The following is a 23,095-nucleotide window of genomic DNA, read 5'->3' as shown; positions in this document are numbered from 1 at the left end:
TTTAACGACACCCCAGCACGAAAAATACATCGGCTATTGGGTGTCAAACTATGGTAATGCAAATAAATAAAGTGATGATCAACATCAATATAAAAATTCAAGACTTAAACAAAAACAGTGTAAAGAACTGTGCAAAAACACAAATATCACAGAATTTTACGGATACTGAATTTTACTCAAAACTTCAATTTTGTGCTGTATTGGCCATTCTCAAAGAGAATGTTACACCCCTGCACCACGGTGAGGTTACAGCACACGCAGGGGTGAGCACGCAGATTACTTTGCTAAAAAAGCACTTTTATACAATAAAATTGATATCAAAATTAATGTTAACTTTTATGAAATTATGGCCATAGCACATAACAATTTACTTAAATTTTGGCAAATAGAGTGGGATAACAAAACAAGACTATGACATTATTTAATTAAATCTAAAGTTAATTCCAAAAACCCCACTTATTTAGATCCTAAAACCGAAAAAATTATTACTAGACTTCTTTTTGGGGTGGTATATGGACTGAACGACAGCAAATTTAGGATTAAAAAGAGCCCTACTGCTATGTGCACGGTATGCAATAAAGTAGATAACGTAAGACACTACTTGTTCTATTGTAATAAATTTAATAATGAAAGAACTACGTTAACAAAACTAATTACAGAACTCAATATTAAATTTAATCCTGTTAAACTATTTAATCAGTGGAACAGGCCATAATGGCATTTGTTGATAATACCAAGATTCTAATATAATTTAGATGATAATGATAACTAGTTTAACGTGCCCATATACCACTAGGGTTTCGAACACGCCCATCCCGAGTCCGACCTCCGATAAGATCGGTGGCCTGACTCGGGATGGAGAGGGGGGGGGGGGGGGGGGGGGGGGGGGGGGGTTGAAAATGGGCAGAATTTTGAAAATAGCAATTAGTAAAAAATAAAAAGAATTGACTGCTCGGCCGAATATTTATATAATTTGGAGCATTTTAGAAGGACAGTCCAAAATTAAGATCTAAAAGTTTAAAGTCCGATCGATATGTCCACGCGAGTGGCCTCGTTACGGCCGTTTGGGTGCACAGCTTAAAGGGACGAGATGGGTTGCATCCCGTCAAAAAAAAACCTAGATTGACAGTCGATAGACGTTGAAGGTGTAGTGCTGTGCTGAAATACAGATCTTGAGAAGCCGGATCCGTCTGAACGAGAGAGAGTATCAGACTAGGGTATACTCCAGTCGTCATGGGTTGGTATAGTGGTGCGGACGGGCCCGACTCCGGAGGATACGAGATGGTATCACTATAAAGCAAGGTAAAGTATAATTTAGAAATAAATTACAATTTATAATAATCATTATAATTAAATATATAGTTTTATATAATTGGACGGCCTGAGGACGCAATTCTGCATTAAATTTTACCTTAACTAAGGAGCCGTATTTTAATTGTATTTATTATAATTATTATGATGGCGACTCCATGGCTGATGGCCGTCCGTGTCCCTGGTGATCAGTTCTTCGACGCTACCCTCCCATGGGACAATGGGGAACTTTCTTTTAATAATATTTTACTATTTTTAATCATTTTATATGTTTTATATATTCTTATTTTTTATCTAGGTTGCCAGACATATTATATAGACACAATATTGGATGTATCCACCCATATCCAATTTAGCTTGTGGTTGGAGACGCGAGGCCTAACCTTTCTTTTTTACAACATTCTAGGCCTCATCAAAGGAATCCAATACCAGCCAATAACGTCTTAAGATTTTTAAGTGTCTACAAGTCGGTCCGCGCACCACTTAGTATTATTTTACTTTTTGTCAGTTAAGCCTAGTGTTAGACTGTCTGTGTGAGTGTAAGAAACGTCACCATTGCCTGGCGGCGCATACACCTGCCAGTGTGTGCGAGTGCGAGTGCGAATAATTTTAACATGCTCATATACCACTAGAGTTTCGAGCATGTCCGTCCTGGGGCCTGTCTCTGGATAGCCAGTGATTTGCTCGAGGACAGAACAAAATTAAGGGGATAATTTTGAAATTTACATCCAAAAATTAAATAGTGGGCCTTTAAAATTTTGATGCGCATCTCTAATTAATATAATTAATAAAGAAAATTCTACTCATTAAATTTGTTCGCTAGATTAGATCGGGCGGTCAAAAAGAAATTAGATAGATAGATATAACACGCCTGATTTGGGATGGGGGTTGAAAATGGACAGAATTTTGAAAATAGCAATTAGTAAAAGAAATTAGTAGGATTAAAATTAGAAAGAAAAAGGTTACAAGCCAAAAATAATTGAATTGACCGCTCGGCCGAATATTTATATAATTTGGAGCATTTTAGAAGGACAGTCCAAAATTAAATAAGAGAAAGAAGAGAGGATCGGACTATTTAATATTATTTTTTAAAAAAGAATTAATTTCGACAAAATTTTGAACGAAGGTCTAAAAGTTTAAAGTCCGATCTTATGGTCCGGGCCGGGGGGGGGGGGGGGGGGGGGGGGCGTAAGTTTGAGGTGGGCGGAATTTGGAATACGAATTTAGTAGTTAGGTCAAAGACCGAAGACCAAAATGTGCTACAAAAATTTAAGTCCAAACAATAAAATTAGATTGCTCGACCGAAAAGGTTTTAAGGTGATTTGAGCAATTTAGACGGGCTGCCAAAATAAACTGCGTCGGACTGTTTACAAAAAACAAAAAACAAAAAACCCACAAATAACATTTTGAACTGCGGCCAAAAATGTTTAAGTCCAACAAAGCCCTAAAAAAGTACATGTCCTAGGAGAGGTTCCGCGGCGAAACTCATGGCGAGTTGATGGGATGATCGGCTCGGAACTTCGGGGAGAAGTGCGGCAGGTCGATGTAGCACTATCCCCGAAGTATTGCTGAGTAGTCTTCCGGAAGTATCAGCTTGATAATCTGCCAAGTTGTGGGCTGTGTGTCGGACAAGTCCTGGACCGACACCTTCCTCTTCTTGGCTTCACGCTCTGCAACGGCTGTCGCAACAACTCGTGGAGACGCAGGTGGATTGGTTGGTGAGGACAACACTTTTCCTGTTTCCATCGGCGTTGGTGCTGCAGGGGGAGAGAAACCTCGACGTTTGAAAAACACAACAACCGCATTCTGCGCTGTCTCGAGTAGGAATCGCAGTGTTTGCGCCTTCCGCCAATGGTGAACGGTGTGTTTGTATTTGAATGTAGTGCTTTTATTATTAGAAGACAGGAAGGTTACTTGCAGGTAGATATATATGTGTTTTTTCTTTTAAATTTTTAATTTAGATTGTAATAAATGTTAGTGTTTTCTTCCTCTTAGCATTTTTCAGATTGTACTACTTTAATATATTATTGAACAAAAAAAAGAAACTTCCGATTTGTACATATAGTATTTGCTGTGTTAAAGAATTCATTGTGTAATGAATAATATAGGTAGTATTAGCCTTGAGCTGTATTATCAGGAATCATGAATTGTATCGATTATTTTTGCACTGTTAATCGTCGACAACGTGAAATTCAATTTGCACGTGCATGCATGGTTCGACATGTCCCGTGTAGTATTCGGTCAATTTGTTTTACTTGTCTTACTGACATTACTGACATTAACGTTTTTTACATTGTAGCATTTTTAGTATGCCAAGAATACCCAATAATTTACGCATGTCGACAGAAGACGTTGCAAGGCATGTTGGGAGTTCTAGTCGAGCGATCCAAAATCTTCGCGTAAGATTTCGAACGACAGGAAGCACCAACGACTTGCCACGTCGTGGACGTCCGCGTGTTACAACGCGTGGTCAAGACCGCTATATCATAAACACGCATTTGCGGAATCGATCCAAACTGCCACTGCTACTGTTGCTAACAAAACCTGGACTTCATAATAACCGAATCAGTGGGCAAACTGTTCGTAATCGTCTGCGGGAGACCGGTTTACATGCACGACGTCCTTACGTCGGATGCGTTTTAACGCAACGTCATCGTCTAAATCGTCTTAATTGGGCACGTGTACACACTCGTTGGATACGGCGACGCTGGAATACCGTTCTTTTTTCGGATGAATCCACATTTTCTTTACAACGTGGTGATGGCAGGGTGCGCGTCTACCGTAGGAGAACTGAACGCTATGCTGACTGTTGTGTTCTTGAACGAGATCGTTTCGGGGGTGGGGGTTGTGTCATGGTCTGGGCAGCCATTGCCCATGGTTATCGTTCACCACTAGTCGTCATTGATGGCAATTTAAATGCTCAACGTTACCGCGATGACATTCTCGCTCATCACGTCATTCCTCTGTTCCATCACAACGCCAACATCTCGATTTTTCAGCATGATAATGCACCTCTCATACAGCTAGAGACACTAAATTTTCTTAGGACAAATAACATTGATTTCATTGATGACTGGCCAGCTAAAAGTCCTGATCTTAACCCCATCGAGCATGTCTGGGATATTCTGGACAGACGATTGAGGCGTCGTCCCAACCCACCCGCTAACGTCAACGAACTTCGTCAAGCACTCATTCAGGAATGGAACAATATTCCACAGGCAGAAATCAACACTTTAGTCAATTCTATGCGCCTGCGATGCACTGCAGTGGTCAATTCAAGAGGTGGTCATACCCGTTATTAAGTGGGGTTTTTTTTTTTTAACCCCTACCACTATTGGTCAAAAATTCTCCCAGTTTCTATTAACCTATGGCCATGATATTTGCACCAAACGATGCATCATGGAACACTCTTTAAACGCATATATAACAATTATTCCCCCGGTTTGTTTTCATCAAGTTATGTTCAAGCAAAGTTAGCGGAAGTTTCTTATTTTGTTCAGTCTATATGTCTAATATACCTTTTTTTTAAACTTGAAATAGGTTTTAACAGGCTATTAACTTGATCGGCCAATTACTAAGAAAATAAAAAAAAGATAACCTGGCCGATACTCGGAGGCACCCACTTAACGATTTAGTGGTTACCTGGGTGAAACCGAGGCTTATATAGCAATGACTGCCATCCGTATAGGTGACGCATCCCTTTGGGATGTTATGCGTACTAATGCTTGAGGAAATCTCTGAGGATACCTTATGACGGCTCAACACTGGATCGACCTCGAACTCAACATCTATACGTTTCCACCAACACTCCAGACGGCGCCTGGCGGGCTTTACATTACCATTCATCATTCCCTACCTACCATTCCCACCCATCCTACCCCTATATCATCTTCATCCTAAATATTGCCCTTTCCTGCTGTATGGATAACTTGGGGGTGGGCGGGGATGGGGGGGGGGGGGGGCGCCGTATTTGGGTGCGGTAGGGCGTAGGCGGTTTCGACCGGTAGAATGCCTGTTAGGAGGCCTCCCTTCCCCGGAACCTCCGCCCCATGGAAATCCGGACCAGCTAAACTGGGCTACCCGCCTGTTTGAGCGCTGACCAGATTGGGCGCGATGCTTCCCCCTTTGCGAATCCTTAATCCTCCAGGGCTTAAATAATAATTTTAATTAGTAATATTAAATATATTACATTTTTTAATTTATTTTAGACTAGCCCGACTGAAAAATTGCACCAACTAATTATCAAATTTTAAAATCCATAACCTGATATATTGATAAATATTGATTAATGGTGCTTCCAAAATTAACTTAATTAATTTCTTTTTATTATTGTTTAAAGTCCCACTTTATTTTTTCGGCTTTTATATTGGTCATACCATACTAATACAAAATTATGCCCCCTTCATCTTAAACTCCCTTTCCCCTCTTTCTGCCCCCCCCCCCCCCCCCCCCCCCCTCCTGCCCCGGAATTGGTCACTGGCGAAGTCAGAGGTTAAGTCCGGGGTGGGCGTGCCTGAACCTCTGTGGATATGGCACGTAAATAGAGTTCCCATTCCCAAATTGTTATTACCGGCCTCGGTGGCGTGGATAAGCCATCGAACATAAGGCTGGTAGGTATAGGGTTCGCAGCCCGGTACCGGCTCCCACCCAGAGCGAGTTCTTAAGGGCTCAGTGGGTAGGTGTAAGGCCACTACATCCTCTTCTCTCTCACTAACCACTAACCAACTAACAACTAACCCACTGTTCTGGACAGATAGTTGAGGTGTGTGCCCAGGACAGCATGCTTGAACCTTAATTGGATATAAGCACGAAAATAAGTTGAAATGAAATAAATTGTTATTTATAGATGAAATGTCACCTGGACATTGGAGTCCACGCAATGCTTCACCACATTAAAATAAAAACTGGTTTACTAACCATGACCCCAGTCAAATTTCTATAACAAGCGGACAGCGCTGTTTACAGATCGTTATTATTATTTTTGTTAAAATCATAATTCTGGATAAAATATTAATTTTAAATTTAAAAAGATGAAAGAAATAAAAAGTACCTTTTGTCAAATATATCATATCAAAAAATTACAGTTGGATATGTTTTATTTACTGTGTATGAAGATAAAAACTTGCAGGACATTTCATGTTGTTTTCGAATACGATTTTTATGTCAACGAGTGATGTGGGAAAATATGTTTTTCACACACCACTCGTTGACATAAAAATCGTGTTTGAAAAAACACCATAAAATGGTCTATTTATTGTATACATTTTTCCTAATTTAATTTTTGTTGGACATATTTTCCCATTTTTGTTAATATCTTTCGCTTATCCTGTAACGCCATGATATATTTGTTCCGTTAGTACTTTTGAATTTATTTTTTTGACTTGACTTGACTTTTTAAAAGAAACATAAATATAAAAATATCTTTATTTAATTATTAAATTAATAATTATTTAATAATAGTGCTGTGCAAACATGCCTAACAAAATTATCATCCCAAACAAATCACAAAAACAAAACGAATTGAACGCCAAGTTTAACTTTTAACTTACACTCAACTACAGGACACTCATTGTGTCGCCACACCGAATGATCAATAGTCCAAAGGTTCAATAGTCCAAAGGTTCAGTAGTCCGAAGGTTCATTGATCTGAAACACTCTACTCGGTGAACAAATAGTGGGGAGGATAACTGGAACAATACTTCAAATGGTGATACAAGCATGAATTTTGGTATGTATGATCCTTACACGGTGCATAATAAAAAAAAGATCGATAGACGTTTGAAAAATCCAATATGGCGCTCAGAATCCAAGATGGCCGCTAATTATATTAAATGTTTTATAACTCAAGAATGAAATATGATACCCTCATCAAATTTAATACATCAATACAGCATCATAAGGGTCTTGCTTCAGATTATATATGGAGTCCATTTGAAATCTAACATGGCCGCCAGGTGGCCATCTTGGATTATTTGGGCCATTTTTACTGTCTTCACTGCATCATAGGATGTGTGGTTCCATAATGTTTTAAATCATCTCACAACTGTCAAGACTATGACTGTGAAGAGCATGAGTTATAAACCACCTAATATAATTGATGTTCAAGAAAAAGATGATAATAGTCAGATATTTAAAACAATATAGCTGTCAATTTATGCACGATCAACGGAAATAGTATAATATGATCGCGTAGCTGTTTATAATGTATACTTATACAAAACGATCTATTGGCAAACCTGAGTAGATTGCCTGACGAAACTGCTACAGCATGTGTGTTTATTCATTTGCACAAGGGCATAGGCAAAGAGAAGTGTACGGCAGTTTAGATCGTGTACATGTTCACCGTCCACAGCATACCGTCTTGCAGGAACACTTTTCAATGCTTTGCATACCTCGGCTACTGGACATTGGTTTTTCCAGTTCACGTGAAAAGGTCTATCATCGCTTCTGCTCCAACCCCAGTTGATAGGAGATGGGCATGTGGTACAAGGGCCTGTCCCCAAACAAAACCCGCTTGACATGTTGCTCAAAAGACATGCTGTTCCAATGCAGCCCTGGTAGCAATCTGATTAAAATTAGCTCTACTGGTCTCACCAGTAGATCTAACAGCATTGCGTGGACTCCCATGTGTCCAGGTGACATTTCATCTATAAATAACAATTTAAATATCGACCAATTACACTTTGTCTTTTATAACGTTATTCGGCAGCATACAAATTCTAAAAATATTGGTCGAGACTGTTTATGCAATAGGCGAACTTGTTGGTCTATTTCAAAATTGAAAAAACAGGGGGGAAAGTGCAATAATAAACTCTGGATTGTATACTAGCATTAACAGATTTTATGGCTATACCGTCACGTTTTTTTGTTTGTCTTGAAACGAATTTTATATAAAATTTTATATTGAAATTAGTTTCCGGCATACTTCGTAATTCACCCGAATCATTTCATATACCCTCGGCATAATCCCGAATGTTTTCAAATTCTTTTCAAATCACATGGCATGAGCTCCAACGGGCTGCTGTTAGATCCACATGTAATAGTGGAGCTAATTTTAATTAGATTGCCCTGGTAGGTGGAATGTTATCATAATCACGATTTGTATACGTAAAGAGAGAACGCCCAGCTTGGGCTACAGATGTATCAGAGCTTCATCTGTCATTGGAGTACAACAAACTTTTCCAAAATAGATAGATCGTTGCTCCCGACGGTATCTGGACATTGGCTCAGCAATGTGAATGTCGCCGTTGCCTCAAGATATATGTCCCATGTATGAAATAATGCTTTCTTTCCCTTTCCTCTGAAGCCTCGATTTATTTACGTAGAAATAAATTGTATGCCTATGTCAAGAAATAATAGTTTTATGCAAGACTACGTTTTAACTAGAAATATAATGTTTTGTTTTAAGAGGACCGTGCGTATTTAATTTTTATACGTATGTCTTTGACGGGCCGTATTATAGTATGTCGTTGTCCGTACGTCCGTACGTCCGTATTTTAGTTTTCGGAGCGTATCTTTCTTACTTATTTATACAGGATAATCAAATATTGCAGGCAAGTACTTCGTGTGATGGCGGTGTGTCGCGTACCGTAACTAGGTCACCAGTGACCACAACCAACGTTTCATGCAAATTAAAGGAATCCTTATCCGGGTTTGGAGATTGGAAACTGAAAGGAAGGAATGTTTGTTGAGCGATACCACAACACATTTTAAACTGCATCTCTTTGGTGTCTGACATTTTGGTGATTTCGATATTTACGTTGACAGAGATAAAGAGAAGAAAGCCGCTGCTGTAACGTAGGCTACTCTTACCAGTAACGTAGTGAGGGATCTTTTATTTGTAATTGTCCATAGATCTGCAGGAAAGTACACACTAAGGTCTTTGATGTTTCAGTCGCTTGAGACGGGGGACGGGGGTGGGGTGGGGGGTGGGGTCGAGACCATTGAGAGCGATCGATAGAGCGTTATACCACTGAGCTACATGTTCCTCATTGGAAAAATTGAAGGCTGATGAACAAAAATTTCGTTTAGAAAAAATAAAAAAGGAGAAAGAACAAAAGAACCAACAATTTTGATTTTAATTTTAAAACAAATTAAAAAAACTTTAAAAAAACCCCCGCCAAAACAAAACCCTCCGAAAAACAAAACAAAACAAAAACAAAATAAAACAACAATGAGAAATAACATCATGAGACTAATAACTTGATTATTAAATGCTTTAGCATTTCGTTTGTTGTTTGTGTTACAACAGCAAAATCATTTAAAAGTAAGTGTCAGAAATACCAACTTACCAATTCATTTTTCTAAATGTCATCATCTTTAACTACATGTGTATTTAAATAAAATATTTATGTTTCTTATTCTTTTAGGCCCACATTAGACAAAATGGTCAAATGCCGTATCATCAAATTTGCAACAGTGTTGTTAATCCTCCCACTCATCTTTCTAGCGGTTATTTCACTCAGCCTTGGAGGATACAAGCCACCAACAATGGCTATATTCCAATACAAACAGAAAACTATTTCGCAAGAAAAAGAATTGAAGGGCGAGGAAAGCAGCGATGTGGATTCACGACTCAAAAACATTGCGGTAAAAATCGGCACCAGTACATCACCTAGCAACAGAGCCGTATACGGTAGTAGTATCATTTTATTGCATAGCGACCGAACGGTAAACTTATCAGCATTGCCCGTTCCATAGGCATTTTCAGAATCAACTTTTTACGGAGACAGAAGCCTACTCAAATACCGATGGTATTTTACGCCAAGGCCAATGCGAGTTTCTCCTTTAGACTATACAATTTTAAAACATTCTGCAAGGGCATGCGGAGCCAACGAAAGACCCCAGTTGGTTATTCTAGTGATGTCATTACATCACATGACGTCACAACGACAAGCCATTCGTGACACCTGGGGTAGTGTGTCCACCCTGGGTACATGGCCAGGGACAACAGAACAATTTTCAATTAGACTATGTTTCGTCTTGGGTCTTAGTAAAAACGATTCCTTAAACATGGCTGTGGACAAAGAAGCAGAAAAAAAAGGAGACTTGATCTTGGTAGACATTGATGACACTTACTACAATCTGACACGCAAGGTCTTGATGGGTTTCAAGTGGATCAAAGAGTTCTGCCCCATTGTTAAACACGTCATGAAAGTTGACGAGGATACGTATATAAATATTCCTCAGTTTATAGCATTAATCAACTCCCGTGATTGGAACAATCTCATATATGGGCCATACTTTCCTTCCGCACGGGTAGAGAGAGTTGGAAAGTCGATGGTATCGGAGGAAGCCTATCCTATAGCTGTGTACCCTCCACACGTGAAGGGGAACATGTACTGCATGTCCGTCACTGTTGCCATGGAGATCCTGGCCGTCTCCGAATACATGCCCTACGTGAACATGGAGGACGCGTATATCACCGGAATACTGGCTAAAATATTCGACGTCAGACACGCTGGACTGCCGGGAAAACAATACGATTTATTTTCAGCTGCTACCCCTTGTGAATTAGCAACTGGGAATAAAATGGTTTCTCAACAGATATTTAATCAGACCTTTTACAAAATATGGTTCGGACTTAAAGACCCTTCACTGTGCCTCACAAAACACCCATAGGTATTGTTGTTGTTTCTTTGGGTTTTTTTGTTTGTTTGTTTGTTTGTTTGTTTGTTTTATTCACAAATACCCTGTTACAATTAACTGCCCCAATCCAGGAGAAAAGGGACAGGTGGTCTACATGACCCAGGAATGATGGTTGGGTTGTTTTGTTGTTTTGGGGGGGTATTTATTTATTTTTTGTTAAAACTAACCAATAAAAATTTCAAGTAATCTGGGATTACTAAAAACAATATTTGTATAACATTAAATAGTAGACCTTAGTGAAGAGTGAACGATAGTGATTTTGTGAATTAAATTTTTATTTATACCTTTCTTGACAGAATAACTATTTTAGAAATTAAAAAAAAAAACCCACCTAAGTTAATAATATTCTATTTAATTCAATATTCCCTGTAGCGTGTAGGTAAGTGTGTCCCTATTTTCACAAATAATATTGTATTGTTTTATTATTTTAACAGTGGCTCGTACAATGCCCATTCTCAGTTGAAGCGTTCATACTCTATTTACTAAATGCTGTATTTAGTTCTATTTGATATGGAATGTTTAGTTCAGGTTTAAAATAAATAAGAATTGGTTTTGTATTTTGTATCTTACATTTATATATAATTTTTTTAGCAAATAATAAAATGGTATCAAACACTTTGTCTTGTTTAATTTTTGTTTTGATTCTCGTTAAAACGAGTTCAACACTAACATTTATATTATAAAGGTGAGGACAAGAAGTGAGTAACCAGTGTATGAGATCTTGCCAGAAAAGCTGTACAATCTCACAGGAATAGAACAAGTGTACCAACGTTTCACTTTCATTAGTACAAAAAGGTGCATTTATCGTTTTGAACAACTTTCAGCCTTACAAGAAATGTATTAGTAGTTAATATCCGTAACAGAATTGGATACTGAAACCATCTGAGTTTTGTGTCTCTTGTAGTGTTAAAGACCTTTATAAATATTTTAGGCCACTAAACTGTGATCAAAATACAAAATTCCAATTTATTTTAGCCTTATTTTTGTCATTAGAGGACATTAGATATAATATATATGCTTTGTACACCGCGCCTTAGAAGTGAGTACGGTTATCCAGACTGTCTGATCATTTGATATACTAGTATTTGTATTGTCTTTATCTATAGCCAGCAGTTCCATTACGATTAAATAAGTCACGCATTTGTTTACACGTTTAATGTGCAAATCATATTATAAAAAATGGGCTGTGTTAACAATTCTTTAAAAGAAGTTATATTGTTTTATCTTGAAGGGCTGCTAAGGCCTGTAAAAATGTTTGCAAAACTGATTGAGCATATTTTGGAGATCTTATACAAAAACAACTGCCAAACATTGTAATGCTTTACATTTGTGAAGACTGCTAAAATTATACTTTTCATTTTAGTATCTTTCATTAAAATTTTGCAATGCATGTCGGTTTTAAACAGGCAATAAATGTATATATATATTAACCATCCCAAGATCCCCTTCTTTAATTGCTTTGCAGATAATTGCACGACCAATCTAATTAAAATTAGCTCCACTATTACATGTGGATCTAACAGCAGCCCGTTGGAGCTCATGTCCAGTTGACCTTTCATTCGACCAATCAAAACCATACTTGCAAAATTATGCCAGTAATTTGAAAATAATTTTAAAACATTCGGGATTATGCCGAGGGTATACGAAATAATTCGGGTGAATTACGAAGTATGCCGGAAACTAATTGCAATATAAAATGTTATATAAAATTCGTTTCAAGGCGAAAAAAACACCCGTGATGGTATAGCCATAAAATCTGTTTACTATTCAAAAGAATTTAAGGGTCAAAAATTTATAACCAAATAAGTTTCAGAGTGTATTAGATTGATGATGTAAACTACACCCAATTTTTTATTTATTGTTCCATATTTACAAAAAAACCACAAATAAACGTCACTGTATACAAGAAAGTCACATGACATGCTGTCAAAGTTGAAGGTTGTCAAACATGGATTTTACACATTAGAACATTCGTTTAATAGTGTGTGAATCCACCCCTGGCGCGAATACACTCGACACATCGTTGCCGTTGATCAGACGTCTGAAGAACTCTTGGGGAATGGCCTGCTACTCTGCCATAAGAAGTTGACCCAGATCATGAAGGTTGGCCGGAGGGGCATGGTTATCCCGAACTCTCCTGCCTAATTCGTCCCAGGCATGCTCTATTGGGGCCAAGTCAGGCGAATATGCTGGCCAATCCATCCTGGCGATACCTTGTTGTCTGAGAAAGTCCGTTACCACCCTGGCGCGGTGGGGTCTGGCATTGTCATCCTGCAGAACTGCCCCGCCGCCAATCTGCTGAAGGCCTGGGAGAACCAACGGCCGGATAATCTCATTCATATAGCGGATTCCATTCAGATTGCCATCCACCACATAGAGGGGGGTCCTGTGGTGGAAAGAGATGCCGCCCCACACCATGACGCTGCCACCACCGAAACGGTGACGTTGTCTAACGTTAACGTCAGCGAAGCGCTACCCAGGACGTCTGTAGACACGAACCCGACCGTCGTTGAACTGGAGACTAAACCTGGACTCATCAGTGAACATCACTCGACCCTACTGAACACGTTGCCACCGCAGATGAAGCGTGCACCAGTGACATCTGGCCGTTCTGTGACGTGGTAGGAGTGGTGGTCGAACAGCCTGGCGACGGCAGCGTAGATTATTGGCTCTCAGACGATTGCGTATGGTTTGATCAGACACTCGAGTTCCAGTCGCAGTCCGCAGATTGTCACGTAATCGGCGTGTAGTGGTTGTGCGTTGACGTAGAGCCATATTGGTGATGTAGCGGTCCTCTCTATTTGTAGTGCTTCGGGGTCTTCCCGAACGTGAACGATTTCGAACAGAATTTATTGCTTGGTACCGTTGCCACAGTCGGCCAACGACACTCTGACTGACACCAAGTCTCAGAGCAACATTTATTTGCGTATTGCCATCCTGAAGCCAAGCATTAGCCCTTCCTCGATCTTCGATAGTCAGTTGAAGTCGTACCATTGTCGAATTTGGAGTGTGCACCGTACAGAACGCAAGCTCCAATTATACGGAAATTCAGCATTGGGAACATGGAATACACGTGCAAAGCGTGCAAATGAAGCGCTTTGTGAAAAAGCAAGTTATGGGCACTTAGCAGACCTTTCGCTTTCGCCCTAATTTACGTGCAAATGTAAGCATGTTTTCGCCATTAGAACTAGTCGACAGTGTCAGTGACAGTGGATTTTAATTCATTTATGGGTTGCTTAGACCCAGTTTCGTCAAAATGGAACAATACCATGCGTGACATTATGGTCTAGCTAATATAATTGACATTCAGAAAATAATGTCGAAAATATCGTCTGACCCTTAAATTCTTTTGAGTAGTATACTTGTTTACAATCCAAAGTTTATTACTGCACTTTCCCCCCTGTTTTTTCAATGTTGAAATAGACCAACAAGTTCGCCTATTGCATAAATATTATCGCCCGATATTTTTTTAATTTGTATGCTCCCGAATAACGCTATAAAAGGCTAAATGTAATTGGTCGATATTTAAATTGTTATTTATAGATGAAATGTCACCTGGACATGGGAGTCCACGCGATGCTGTTAAATCTACTGGCTAGACCCAGTAGATCTAATTTTAATCAGATTGAGTGCACGACTCACCCTGTCTTTTATTATTCCATAAAATTTGAAGAGAGTATTATTGAGTTGGGAGAGAAAATCACCTGGGGGATTTGGTAGAGTCAAGGACAAATAATTCAGTTTAGAAATAACAATGATTTAATAATGGCTATTTTCCCCAGTGGAGTATTAGTTCGATTCATCCATTTATTAATTATTTGTTTCATCTCATACAATTTATTGTTAAAATTCAAATTGAGTATTTCCTTGAGTTTTAAACTAAAAGTGAGTCCAAGTATCTTGAAGTATGTAGGATTCCATTCAAGTTTTAAATTGGGTAAATATATTGTAGTGTTATTCTGTCTGGAGCCAATCCATATAGCCTGAGAATTTTCACAATTTAGTTAAGACCCGATAAACTAGCAAACTGCTTAAGAGTGTCAACAGTACTCATAAATGACTTTTCACTACCATCCAAAATAAACTCTGTATCATCAGCATATTGACATATAACATGATTTTAATTTACAGTATTCATATCAGATATGTCTTTATTGGTTCTAATCAACCATGCGAAAATTTCAACACAGAGTAAGAACAGGTAAGGTGAGAGGGGGTCGCTCTGTCTAATACTCCTTTTTATAGAAAACCAAGGAGATGTATTGCCATTATTTATTAGACAAGATGTAATATTATTAAATAAAAGGTATGCACCCAATACTTAATATGTACGCCAAAAGACTTAAAGTTGTATCAATAAAAGATCATGCTACTAAATCGAATGCCTTTTCAAAATGCACAAGTAAAAACATACCTTGGATGTTATGTCTTTCCGTATATGCTAAGATATAATAAATTGGTTTTATGTTATGTCCAATATATCTATTTGCTATAAAGCCAGTTTGGTCATTATTTATTAAATTTGGTAAAACTGTTTTAATTCGTTCCGCTATACACGATGGTGCAAGTTTAAATTATGATATATTCAAAAGGGATATACATGTAGGTATCCAGTTTTTAATTTAAAAAATTGGGTTTATCTACTTTTGGTGTGCATGTTGTAATGCCTTGTTTTTGTCTTGTTGAAAGTTCTGTTATTTCAAAAGTATAATTTATTGACAGTAGCAGAATATAAACGAGTTCTTTTTAAAATAATAAAAAAAAAAAAAACTACAGAAAAACCGTCTGATCCAGGACTTTTATTATTATTCATTTTTTAAGATAACTAATTATTCATTTTTTAAGATAACTAGGCAATTCATCATATTTCATAATACCTTCTAAGTTATCTGCATCGTCTTTTGAAATAGTGGGTATGTCAACATCAGGAAAAATGGATTTCAATTTAATATGATTCAAAGTGTTTTCTTTAGACTCGTATAGATCTGTATAAAAACCTGCAGCCTCTTTCATTATTTCTTGAAAGTCTGTAATTAAGACATCATTCGTTTCAAGATGTATCACTGACTTAATAATAAAATTACGATTCTGAAGATTACAAAAGTATCTACTCGGTTTTTCTCCTTCTGAAATCCATTTGGCTCTGGAGCGTATAAATACACCTTGCATGTTTTTGCTCTAATTGACTCTAGTTCCTTTTTTTATCTTCAAATTCTTCAATAGTTTTATTATTTGAATTAAATGCCAGTTGTTCGATTCCCTTTTCAATATCCTTTTCCCGTTTTTTTGACATTCGTTCCTTTTTATATGAGTAAGAAATTGTTTATTAAAATTAAGTAGCTGAAATTGCGTTTTTTTTATATTTGACCGTGTGTTAAATATAGGAGATGAATCTAGCGAGCTGTCACCCACCTTGATTGTTTTGATTTTCTTGCATGGCAATTTTGGATGTTTTTTAAAAGCTGCAATCTCGCCTCACATTAATTATCATAATTACATTTAAACATACAGACACACCTACAGTTTTAATGAATTGTGTGTGACAGTAAGACAGTTGTAATAGTTAGATAATAGAAACATAATATGTTTATAGTGCGTCCCACAGGGAACACACATTTTTCATACTATGGAATTTACTACAAGCTATTTCTTTCTGAGCCGATTTTTTTCAAAATTACACACAAAAATAGTATATTTTTGTTATTTCCAAAACACTTTTATTGTTGATTGTACGTCAAACCAAACTGAAATTATTTACTAACCCCCCCCCCCCCCCCCCCCCCCCCCCCAAACAAACATTTTTGTAGGAGGATGGGACAGACTATATGTAATATTCTGATCAGAACAGTCCCCTTGTCAACGTGCTATATTATGGTTTGTTTGTTTAATTTTATTTCTGGGGACGCATGACCCGACACCACTAGCCAGTCTAGACTTCCTCTACACAATTTCCTGCAAAAGCGCTTGTTTGACTAAATATTTCGTTTGCTGCAAATTAATTAGGCCTATATACATTGCATTATAAACTGTAAATTTTGCTGTAATAACAACTAAATATATAATTTAACCTAAAAACATTTACCTAGTAACAGTACTTGTTTTATTTACATTAAAATATTTGTATAAACATATTTATGTTAGTCTTGCATGCCAATTATTTAAGGTAGATGATTGTAAGCGTAAGTGGCAGGCCAAACCCCAGTAACAACAACAAATCTGCCCCCTCCCCCAAATAATAGCCTGCTAAACATGCCGCCACACACCAAACGCACAATCAAAAACATAACCCAGACGAACACGCACATTAAAAAAGTACATATTCTAGTGGCGTAGGAAGGTGGTAAGTCGATCAAGAAAAGTGATATACAGTGCCGAAACAATAGCAAACATTAATCACATTTGTATTATTTCGGGCGGCTTTCTTTGTCAAAAACCTGTTTACGAAACACCATGTGAGAAGACAGACTGGCCGGACTAGCCTTGATGCATATTCATCGTTCTATGAAAATTGACATTACTCAAATCACTAGCATGTTCCTACGTCGCTGACTATATCAAGGATCCATCCTGGCAACTATGTGAGCAAAACGTTGGTTATCCCCAAGACGTCTGAATCACTGAATGATATATTACTCTTCAAAAAAAGAAACGCAAAAGGGTACAAATGGGTTATAACTCCGATTTTATGTTTCCTACCGGTTCATGCTTTGTGAATATAAGGTCATTGCATGTCCCAAACACATTCCCACGGTTACATTCGATAAAACGCAGCTACTGTACAATAAAGTTCCAAAATGTGAATATTCGCAAAAACTCAGCCACGTGCAAACCATGTCAACACTGCACGTGCGTTGTCTGCACGTGCAACATGAACACCGACAGTATAAAAGTGCAGGGTGTTCGCTTGCCTGGCCTCTGTATCTGGCCGACAGTTGACAATCCAGGACATGCCACGTCTCAGTGAACCGCAGAGAAACAATGCCATCGGCCGACTAGACGCAGGCGAATCCAGAACGGCCGTTGCCAGGGCATTCCATGTGTCCCCAAGCACCATCTCCAGACTGTGGGACCGTTACCAGCAACATGGATCAACACGTGACCTCCCTAGATCCGGTCGACCACGGGTCACTACCCCGGGCAGGACCGCTACATCCGGGTACGCCACCTTCGGGAACGATTGACTACTGCCACCTCCACAGCCGCAGCAATACCAGGTTTGCGCAGGATATCCGACCAGACCGTACGGAACTGCCTACGTGAGGTAGGAATTCGTGCCAGACGTCCAGTTCGAGGTGTCATCTTAACACCACAACACCGTCGACTCCGACTGCAGTGGTGCCAGATTCATCGACAATGGCCTCATCTGCGATGGAGACAGGTGTGGTTCAGTGACGAGTCCCGATTTCTGCTCCGACGTCATGATGGAAGATGTCGCGTGTATAGGCGTCGTGGTGAACGTTATGCGGCAAACTGCGTGCAGGAAGTGGACAGATTCGGCGGGGGTAGTGTCATGGTGTGGGCAGCCATCTCACACACTGGCAGAACTGACCTGGTCCACGTGCAGGGCAACCTGAATGCACAGGGCTACATTGACCAGATCCTCCGGCCACACATCGTTCCAGTTATGGCCAACGCCAACGCAGTGTTCCAACATGACAACGCCAGGCCTCACACAGCACGTCTCACAACGGCTTTCCTACAGAACAACAACATTAATGTCCTTCCTTGGCCATCGATATCACCGGATTTGAACCCAATTGAGCATCTATGGGACGAGTTGGACCGACGCCTCCGACAGCGACAACCACAGCCCCAGACCCTGCCCGAGCTGGCAGCAGCCTTGCAGGCCGAGTGGGCCACCATCCCCCGGGACGTCATCCGTACTCTGGTTGCTTCAATGGGCAGGCGGTGCCAGGCAGTTGTCAACACACGCGGAGGCCACACCCGGTATTGACTCCAGATGACCTTGACCTTGGTGGTGTGTCCTATCACTTACTCACAATGGACTAGAGTGAATTGTGAACAATCCTGCAACATTTGGTAATTATCGGACTCACCATTCAATAATTAAATCAATTCTCCAAATGTTACGACAATGTGGTTTTGCGTTTCTTCTTTTGAAGAGTATTATAACCGGTCTCTGGTCAAATCAAAATTGCAAAATTGATGCGGAGACGCGGTTTGTTTGTTTGTTGTTGTTGTTGTTGTTGTTGTTATTCTTTGGTTTTGTTGTTTCTGGGGTTTGTTTTGGGGTTGTTGTTGTTGTTGTTTTTGTTTTGTTTGTGGCGTTGTTGTTGGGTGGTTTTGTGTGTGTGTGTGTGTGTGTGTGTGTGTGTGTGTGTGTTTTGTTTGTTTGTTTGGGGTTTTAATTTTTTTGAAAGCATAGATTGGACTAGCCAGAGTACTCTGACGGTAAGAGAGCTAGACGAACTTTTGGACAGTTATCAGGCTCTCGTTGGATAAAAGGAAACATCTTTGACAAACCCCGTCCACAAAAAAAAAAAAATAATAATAATAATAATAAAAATGGCAAGCTTATTTAACGCTGGAATTTATTGGTAACATAAAAAAACACTTTATGACAAGAATTCCTGTCACATATGTTACTAATGGCATACGAGACGCTGTTAAATACTATATCAAAAGTAGATGCACTTTGAACTTTGACCCAGACGAAGTGCTATTTGGTGGCCTTTAATACTTTTAGGGCAAGTCTTTCTGATACATGGATTATGGGGGTTCACTTTATTGTTTTAGTCCGATAAATTGCTTGCTGGGCCCCCTTCCATATAAATGTTGCTAATACGTTTTTATGAACGAGCCACATGGTAAGGCAGGGTAACAGATGGTGATTAGCTTCTCTTCGTTTTCTTTTATTTGACATTACAAGTCGTGCTTATACTGAAATCAGAACACTCACTAGTTGTTGGTTGGGGCGGGTTTTTTACTCTCTCTCTCTCTCTCTCTCTCTCTCTCTCTCTCTCTCTCTCTCTCTCTCTCTCTGTCTCTCTGTCTCTCTCTCTCTCTCTCTCGTTTTGGAGTGGGGTGGGTGGTATGTTGTTTTTGGTTTGTTTTATTTTATTTAGGGTTTTTTTTATTGTTTTTTCTTTTTTGGTGGGGTTTGGGTTTTTTTTGTGTGCGTTTAGTGTTTTTTGGAGGGGGTAGTTTGTTGGTTTCGTAAAGTTATTTTTGTTTAACGACACCACAAGAGCACATTGATTAATTAGTCATCGGCTACAGGATGTCAAACATTTGATAATTCTGACACGTAGTCATCAGAGGAAACCCGCTACATTTTTGCTAATGTATCACGGGATCTTTAATATGCACTTTCCCCACAGACAGGAAATATACCACGGCCTTTGAACTGTTATAGTGCACCGAGGTGGTTCGACCCTGCGACGCAAGCACCTCAAGCCAATCTCTAACAGACTGAGCTAAATCCCGACCACGTGTTGTTTTGTTGTTGTTGTTGGGTTTGGGTTTTTTTATCTTTGTGTCTTGATGCGCAGTCGGTAAAGGATCGAAGCCCTTTGGACTATTTCTCCTTCGAGCCATTGCTCGACAATTGGTGTAACACATTAAAGGCCGTAGTATGTCCTATCCTGTGTGCATGATGGTGAATATAAAAGATACATTGATGTCTATCGAAAAGAAAGACTCATAGAGTGGCGTCAGCGGGTTTCCTCTATTATTGTCTGTGTGGTCCTTAACCATATTATCGTCAATAAAATGTGATGAGTGTATCGTTAAATAAAACATATCTTTCGTTCCTTTCTTTCTTTCTTTTCCTTTCTATCTATCTTTCTTTCTTTCTTTCAAAGGGTAGGCGAGGTCAGCCAACTTCCAAGGCTTGAACTCGGTGTGTATGTAGTAACAGCTAGTCGTAAAATGTGTAAAAAGCAAAACATAACCAAGTGGTAAAGCGCTTGCCTGATGCGCGGTCGGTCTAGGATCGATCCCCGTCAGTAGGCGCATTGGGCTATTTCTCGTTCCAGCCAGTGCACCACCAATGGTATCTCAAAGGCCGTGGTATGTCCTGTCCTGTCTGTGGGATACTGCATGTAAAAGATTTCTTGCTACTAATGGGAAAATGTAGCGGGTTTCCTCTCTAAGACTATATGTCAGAATTACCAAATATTTGACATCCAATAGGCGATGATTAATAAATCAATGTGCTTTAGTGATATCAACATACTTTTGTGAAACGTGTTCCTTGACAAAACAATAACGTATTTTAGCGCAACTTCATGATGTGTTTTACTGTGATTATAATTATTTCGTTCGAATCCAGCTGATGAGAACACGTGACACAAACTACCATTTTAAAAGGCTATGAAAGGGATAAGGGGCGGGATTTAGCTCCGTCGGTTGAGTGCTCGCTTGAGATGCTTGCGTTACAGGATCGAACCACCATTCAGCTGATTGGGGTTTTTCTCATTCCAACCAGTGCACCACAACTGGACAAAGACCGTGGTATGTGCTTTCCTGTCTGTGAAAAAGTGCAGATAAAAGATCCCTTGCTGCATTAGGAAAAATGTAGCGGGTTTCCTTTGATAATTACGAGTCAGAATTACCAAATGTTTGACATCCAATAGCCGATTATTAATTAATCACTGACGTCTCCCTCACTACCACTGACTTCTCCCTCACTACCACTGACTTCTCCCACACTACCACTGACGTCTCCCTCACTACCACTGACTTCTCCCTCACTTGACTTCTCCCTCACTACCACTGACTTCTCTCTCACTACCACTGACTTTTCCCACACTACCACTGACGTCTCCCTCACTACCACTGACTACTCCCTCACTTGACTTCTCCCTCACTACCACTGACAACTGACTATTAAAGCTGCAGTCCCTAGAACATTTTTATTATTTAAGCATTTAGAATAGACGATCCAGTTCTGTTTGGTACATGAAAGGTCCACCACATATACATTATCTAGGTCGACTACAAACACAATGGCCAGCTTTGTTTTTCTTCATTTAGCGGGACGCCAGTAGAACTGGGACTTTACGTGATTTGCGCAGGCGCTGACTTTCTCACGTAATTTTGAACAAATTTAACTGTCTTGATTGAGGGGTCGTCTTATATCTCCAAAACATATTTATATCCATGATACAACACCTTTCCAGGGGTCGGTGGGGGGGGGGGGGGGTGTTAAAATTTGACAGTGGCCAGCGGTTGGCATACGCGTTACATGTAAGGGGGTGTTAATAACTACGTAATGCTCTAGGGGTAGAGGTAGAGGGCGTTGTGTTCGATTTACGTAACATTTTTCAAGACTATATGTTATTTTTTATTCATTACTTAGATCTAAAAAGGTATGTTTTTTTAAATGCGCGGTCGGTCTAGGATTGATCCCCATCGGCGGGTATATAAAAGGCCATGGTATGTGATATCCTGTCTTCCTGTCCTGGACGGAGGAACCGGCTGAGGCCGGTACTTGTGCCCAGGACAGGCGTGCGCTACAGCAGCTTGCTCTGAATGTGCACGTTAAACAATTTCCCAATTCCCAATATCCTGTCTGTGGGATATGGTACATATAAATGATCCTTTGCTAAAAAAACAGATGTAGCGGGTTTCCAAGGCGCGTGCGCAGGGATTTCAGCGATGTTGGTGGCGGGTATAGACTGTGTTGAGCGAAGTTTATATGGGGCCATGCTCCCCCAGAAAATATATATAAAAATGTTTAAGCTTGGGCAGGTAAGGGTTTCGACCCCCAATACCCTCCCCCTGCACATGCACCCGTTTCCTCTCTAAGATTATATGTCAGAATTATCAAATGTTTGACATCCAATAGCAGATGATTATTAAATCAATATGCTTTAAAGGGACATTCCTGAGTTTGCTGCAGTCTTTAAGATGTTTCCGACTAATAAAATATTTCTACGATTAATCTTACATATTAAATATATTTTCTTGTTTTGAATATCAGTGTCTGTTTATTCAATGTGTTTCTGATCGTCTTATTATTTGTAAGAAGCCCAAACTGGATTTTGTCTTCTAATAATTTCGTACGTACGAAAAAACATATTTTAGGAAATAAAATGAAATTTACGCTAGTACAAATATTAGAACGATCAGAAACACGTTTAATATACAGCCACTGATATGTTATGATATG

General features: G+C 39.3%; 1 protein-coding gene across 1 annotated transcript; it reads left to right on the top strand.

Annotated features, from left to right (window-relative positions):
* Positions 1–10,056: 10,056 nt before the first annotated feature.
* Positions 10,057–11,248, top strand: LOC121378243 (beta-1,3-galactosyltransferase 5-like). Its single transcript, XM_041506325.1, has one exon. It carries the CDS (start codon positions 10,084–10,086, stop codon positions 10,930–10,932), a length of 849 nt encoding a protein of 282 aa, XP_041362259.1. The 5' UTR covers positions 10,057–10,083; the 3' UTR covers positions 10,933–11,248.
* Positions 11,249–23,095: the final 11,847 nt, after the last annotated feature.

This window comes from Gigantopelta aegis, chromosome 2 (genome assembly GCF_016097555.1).
Source record: "Gigantopelta aegis isolate Gae_Host chromosome 2, Gae_host_genome, whole genome shotgun sequence".
In the NCBI taxonomy this organism is placed as follows: Eukaryota; Metazoa; Mollusca; class Gastropoda; order Neomphalida; family Peltospiridae; genus Gigantopelta; species Gigantopelta aegis.
This window is presented reverse-complemented; position numbering and strand designations above follow the sequence as displayed.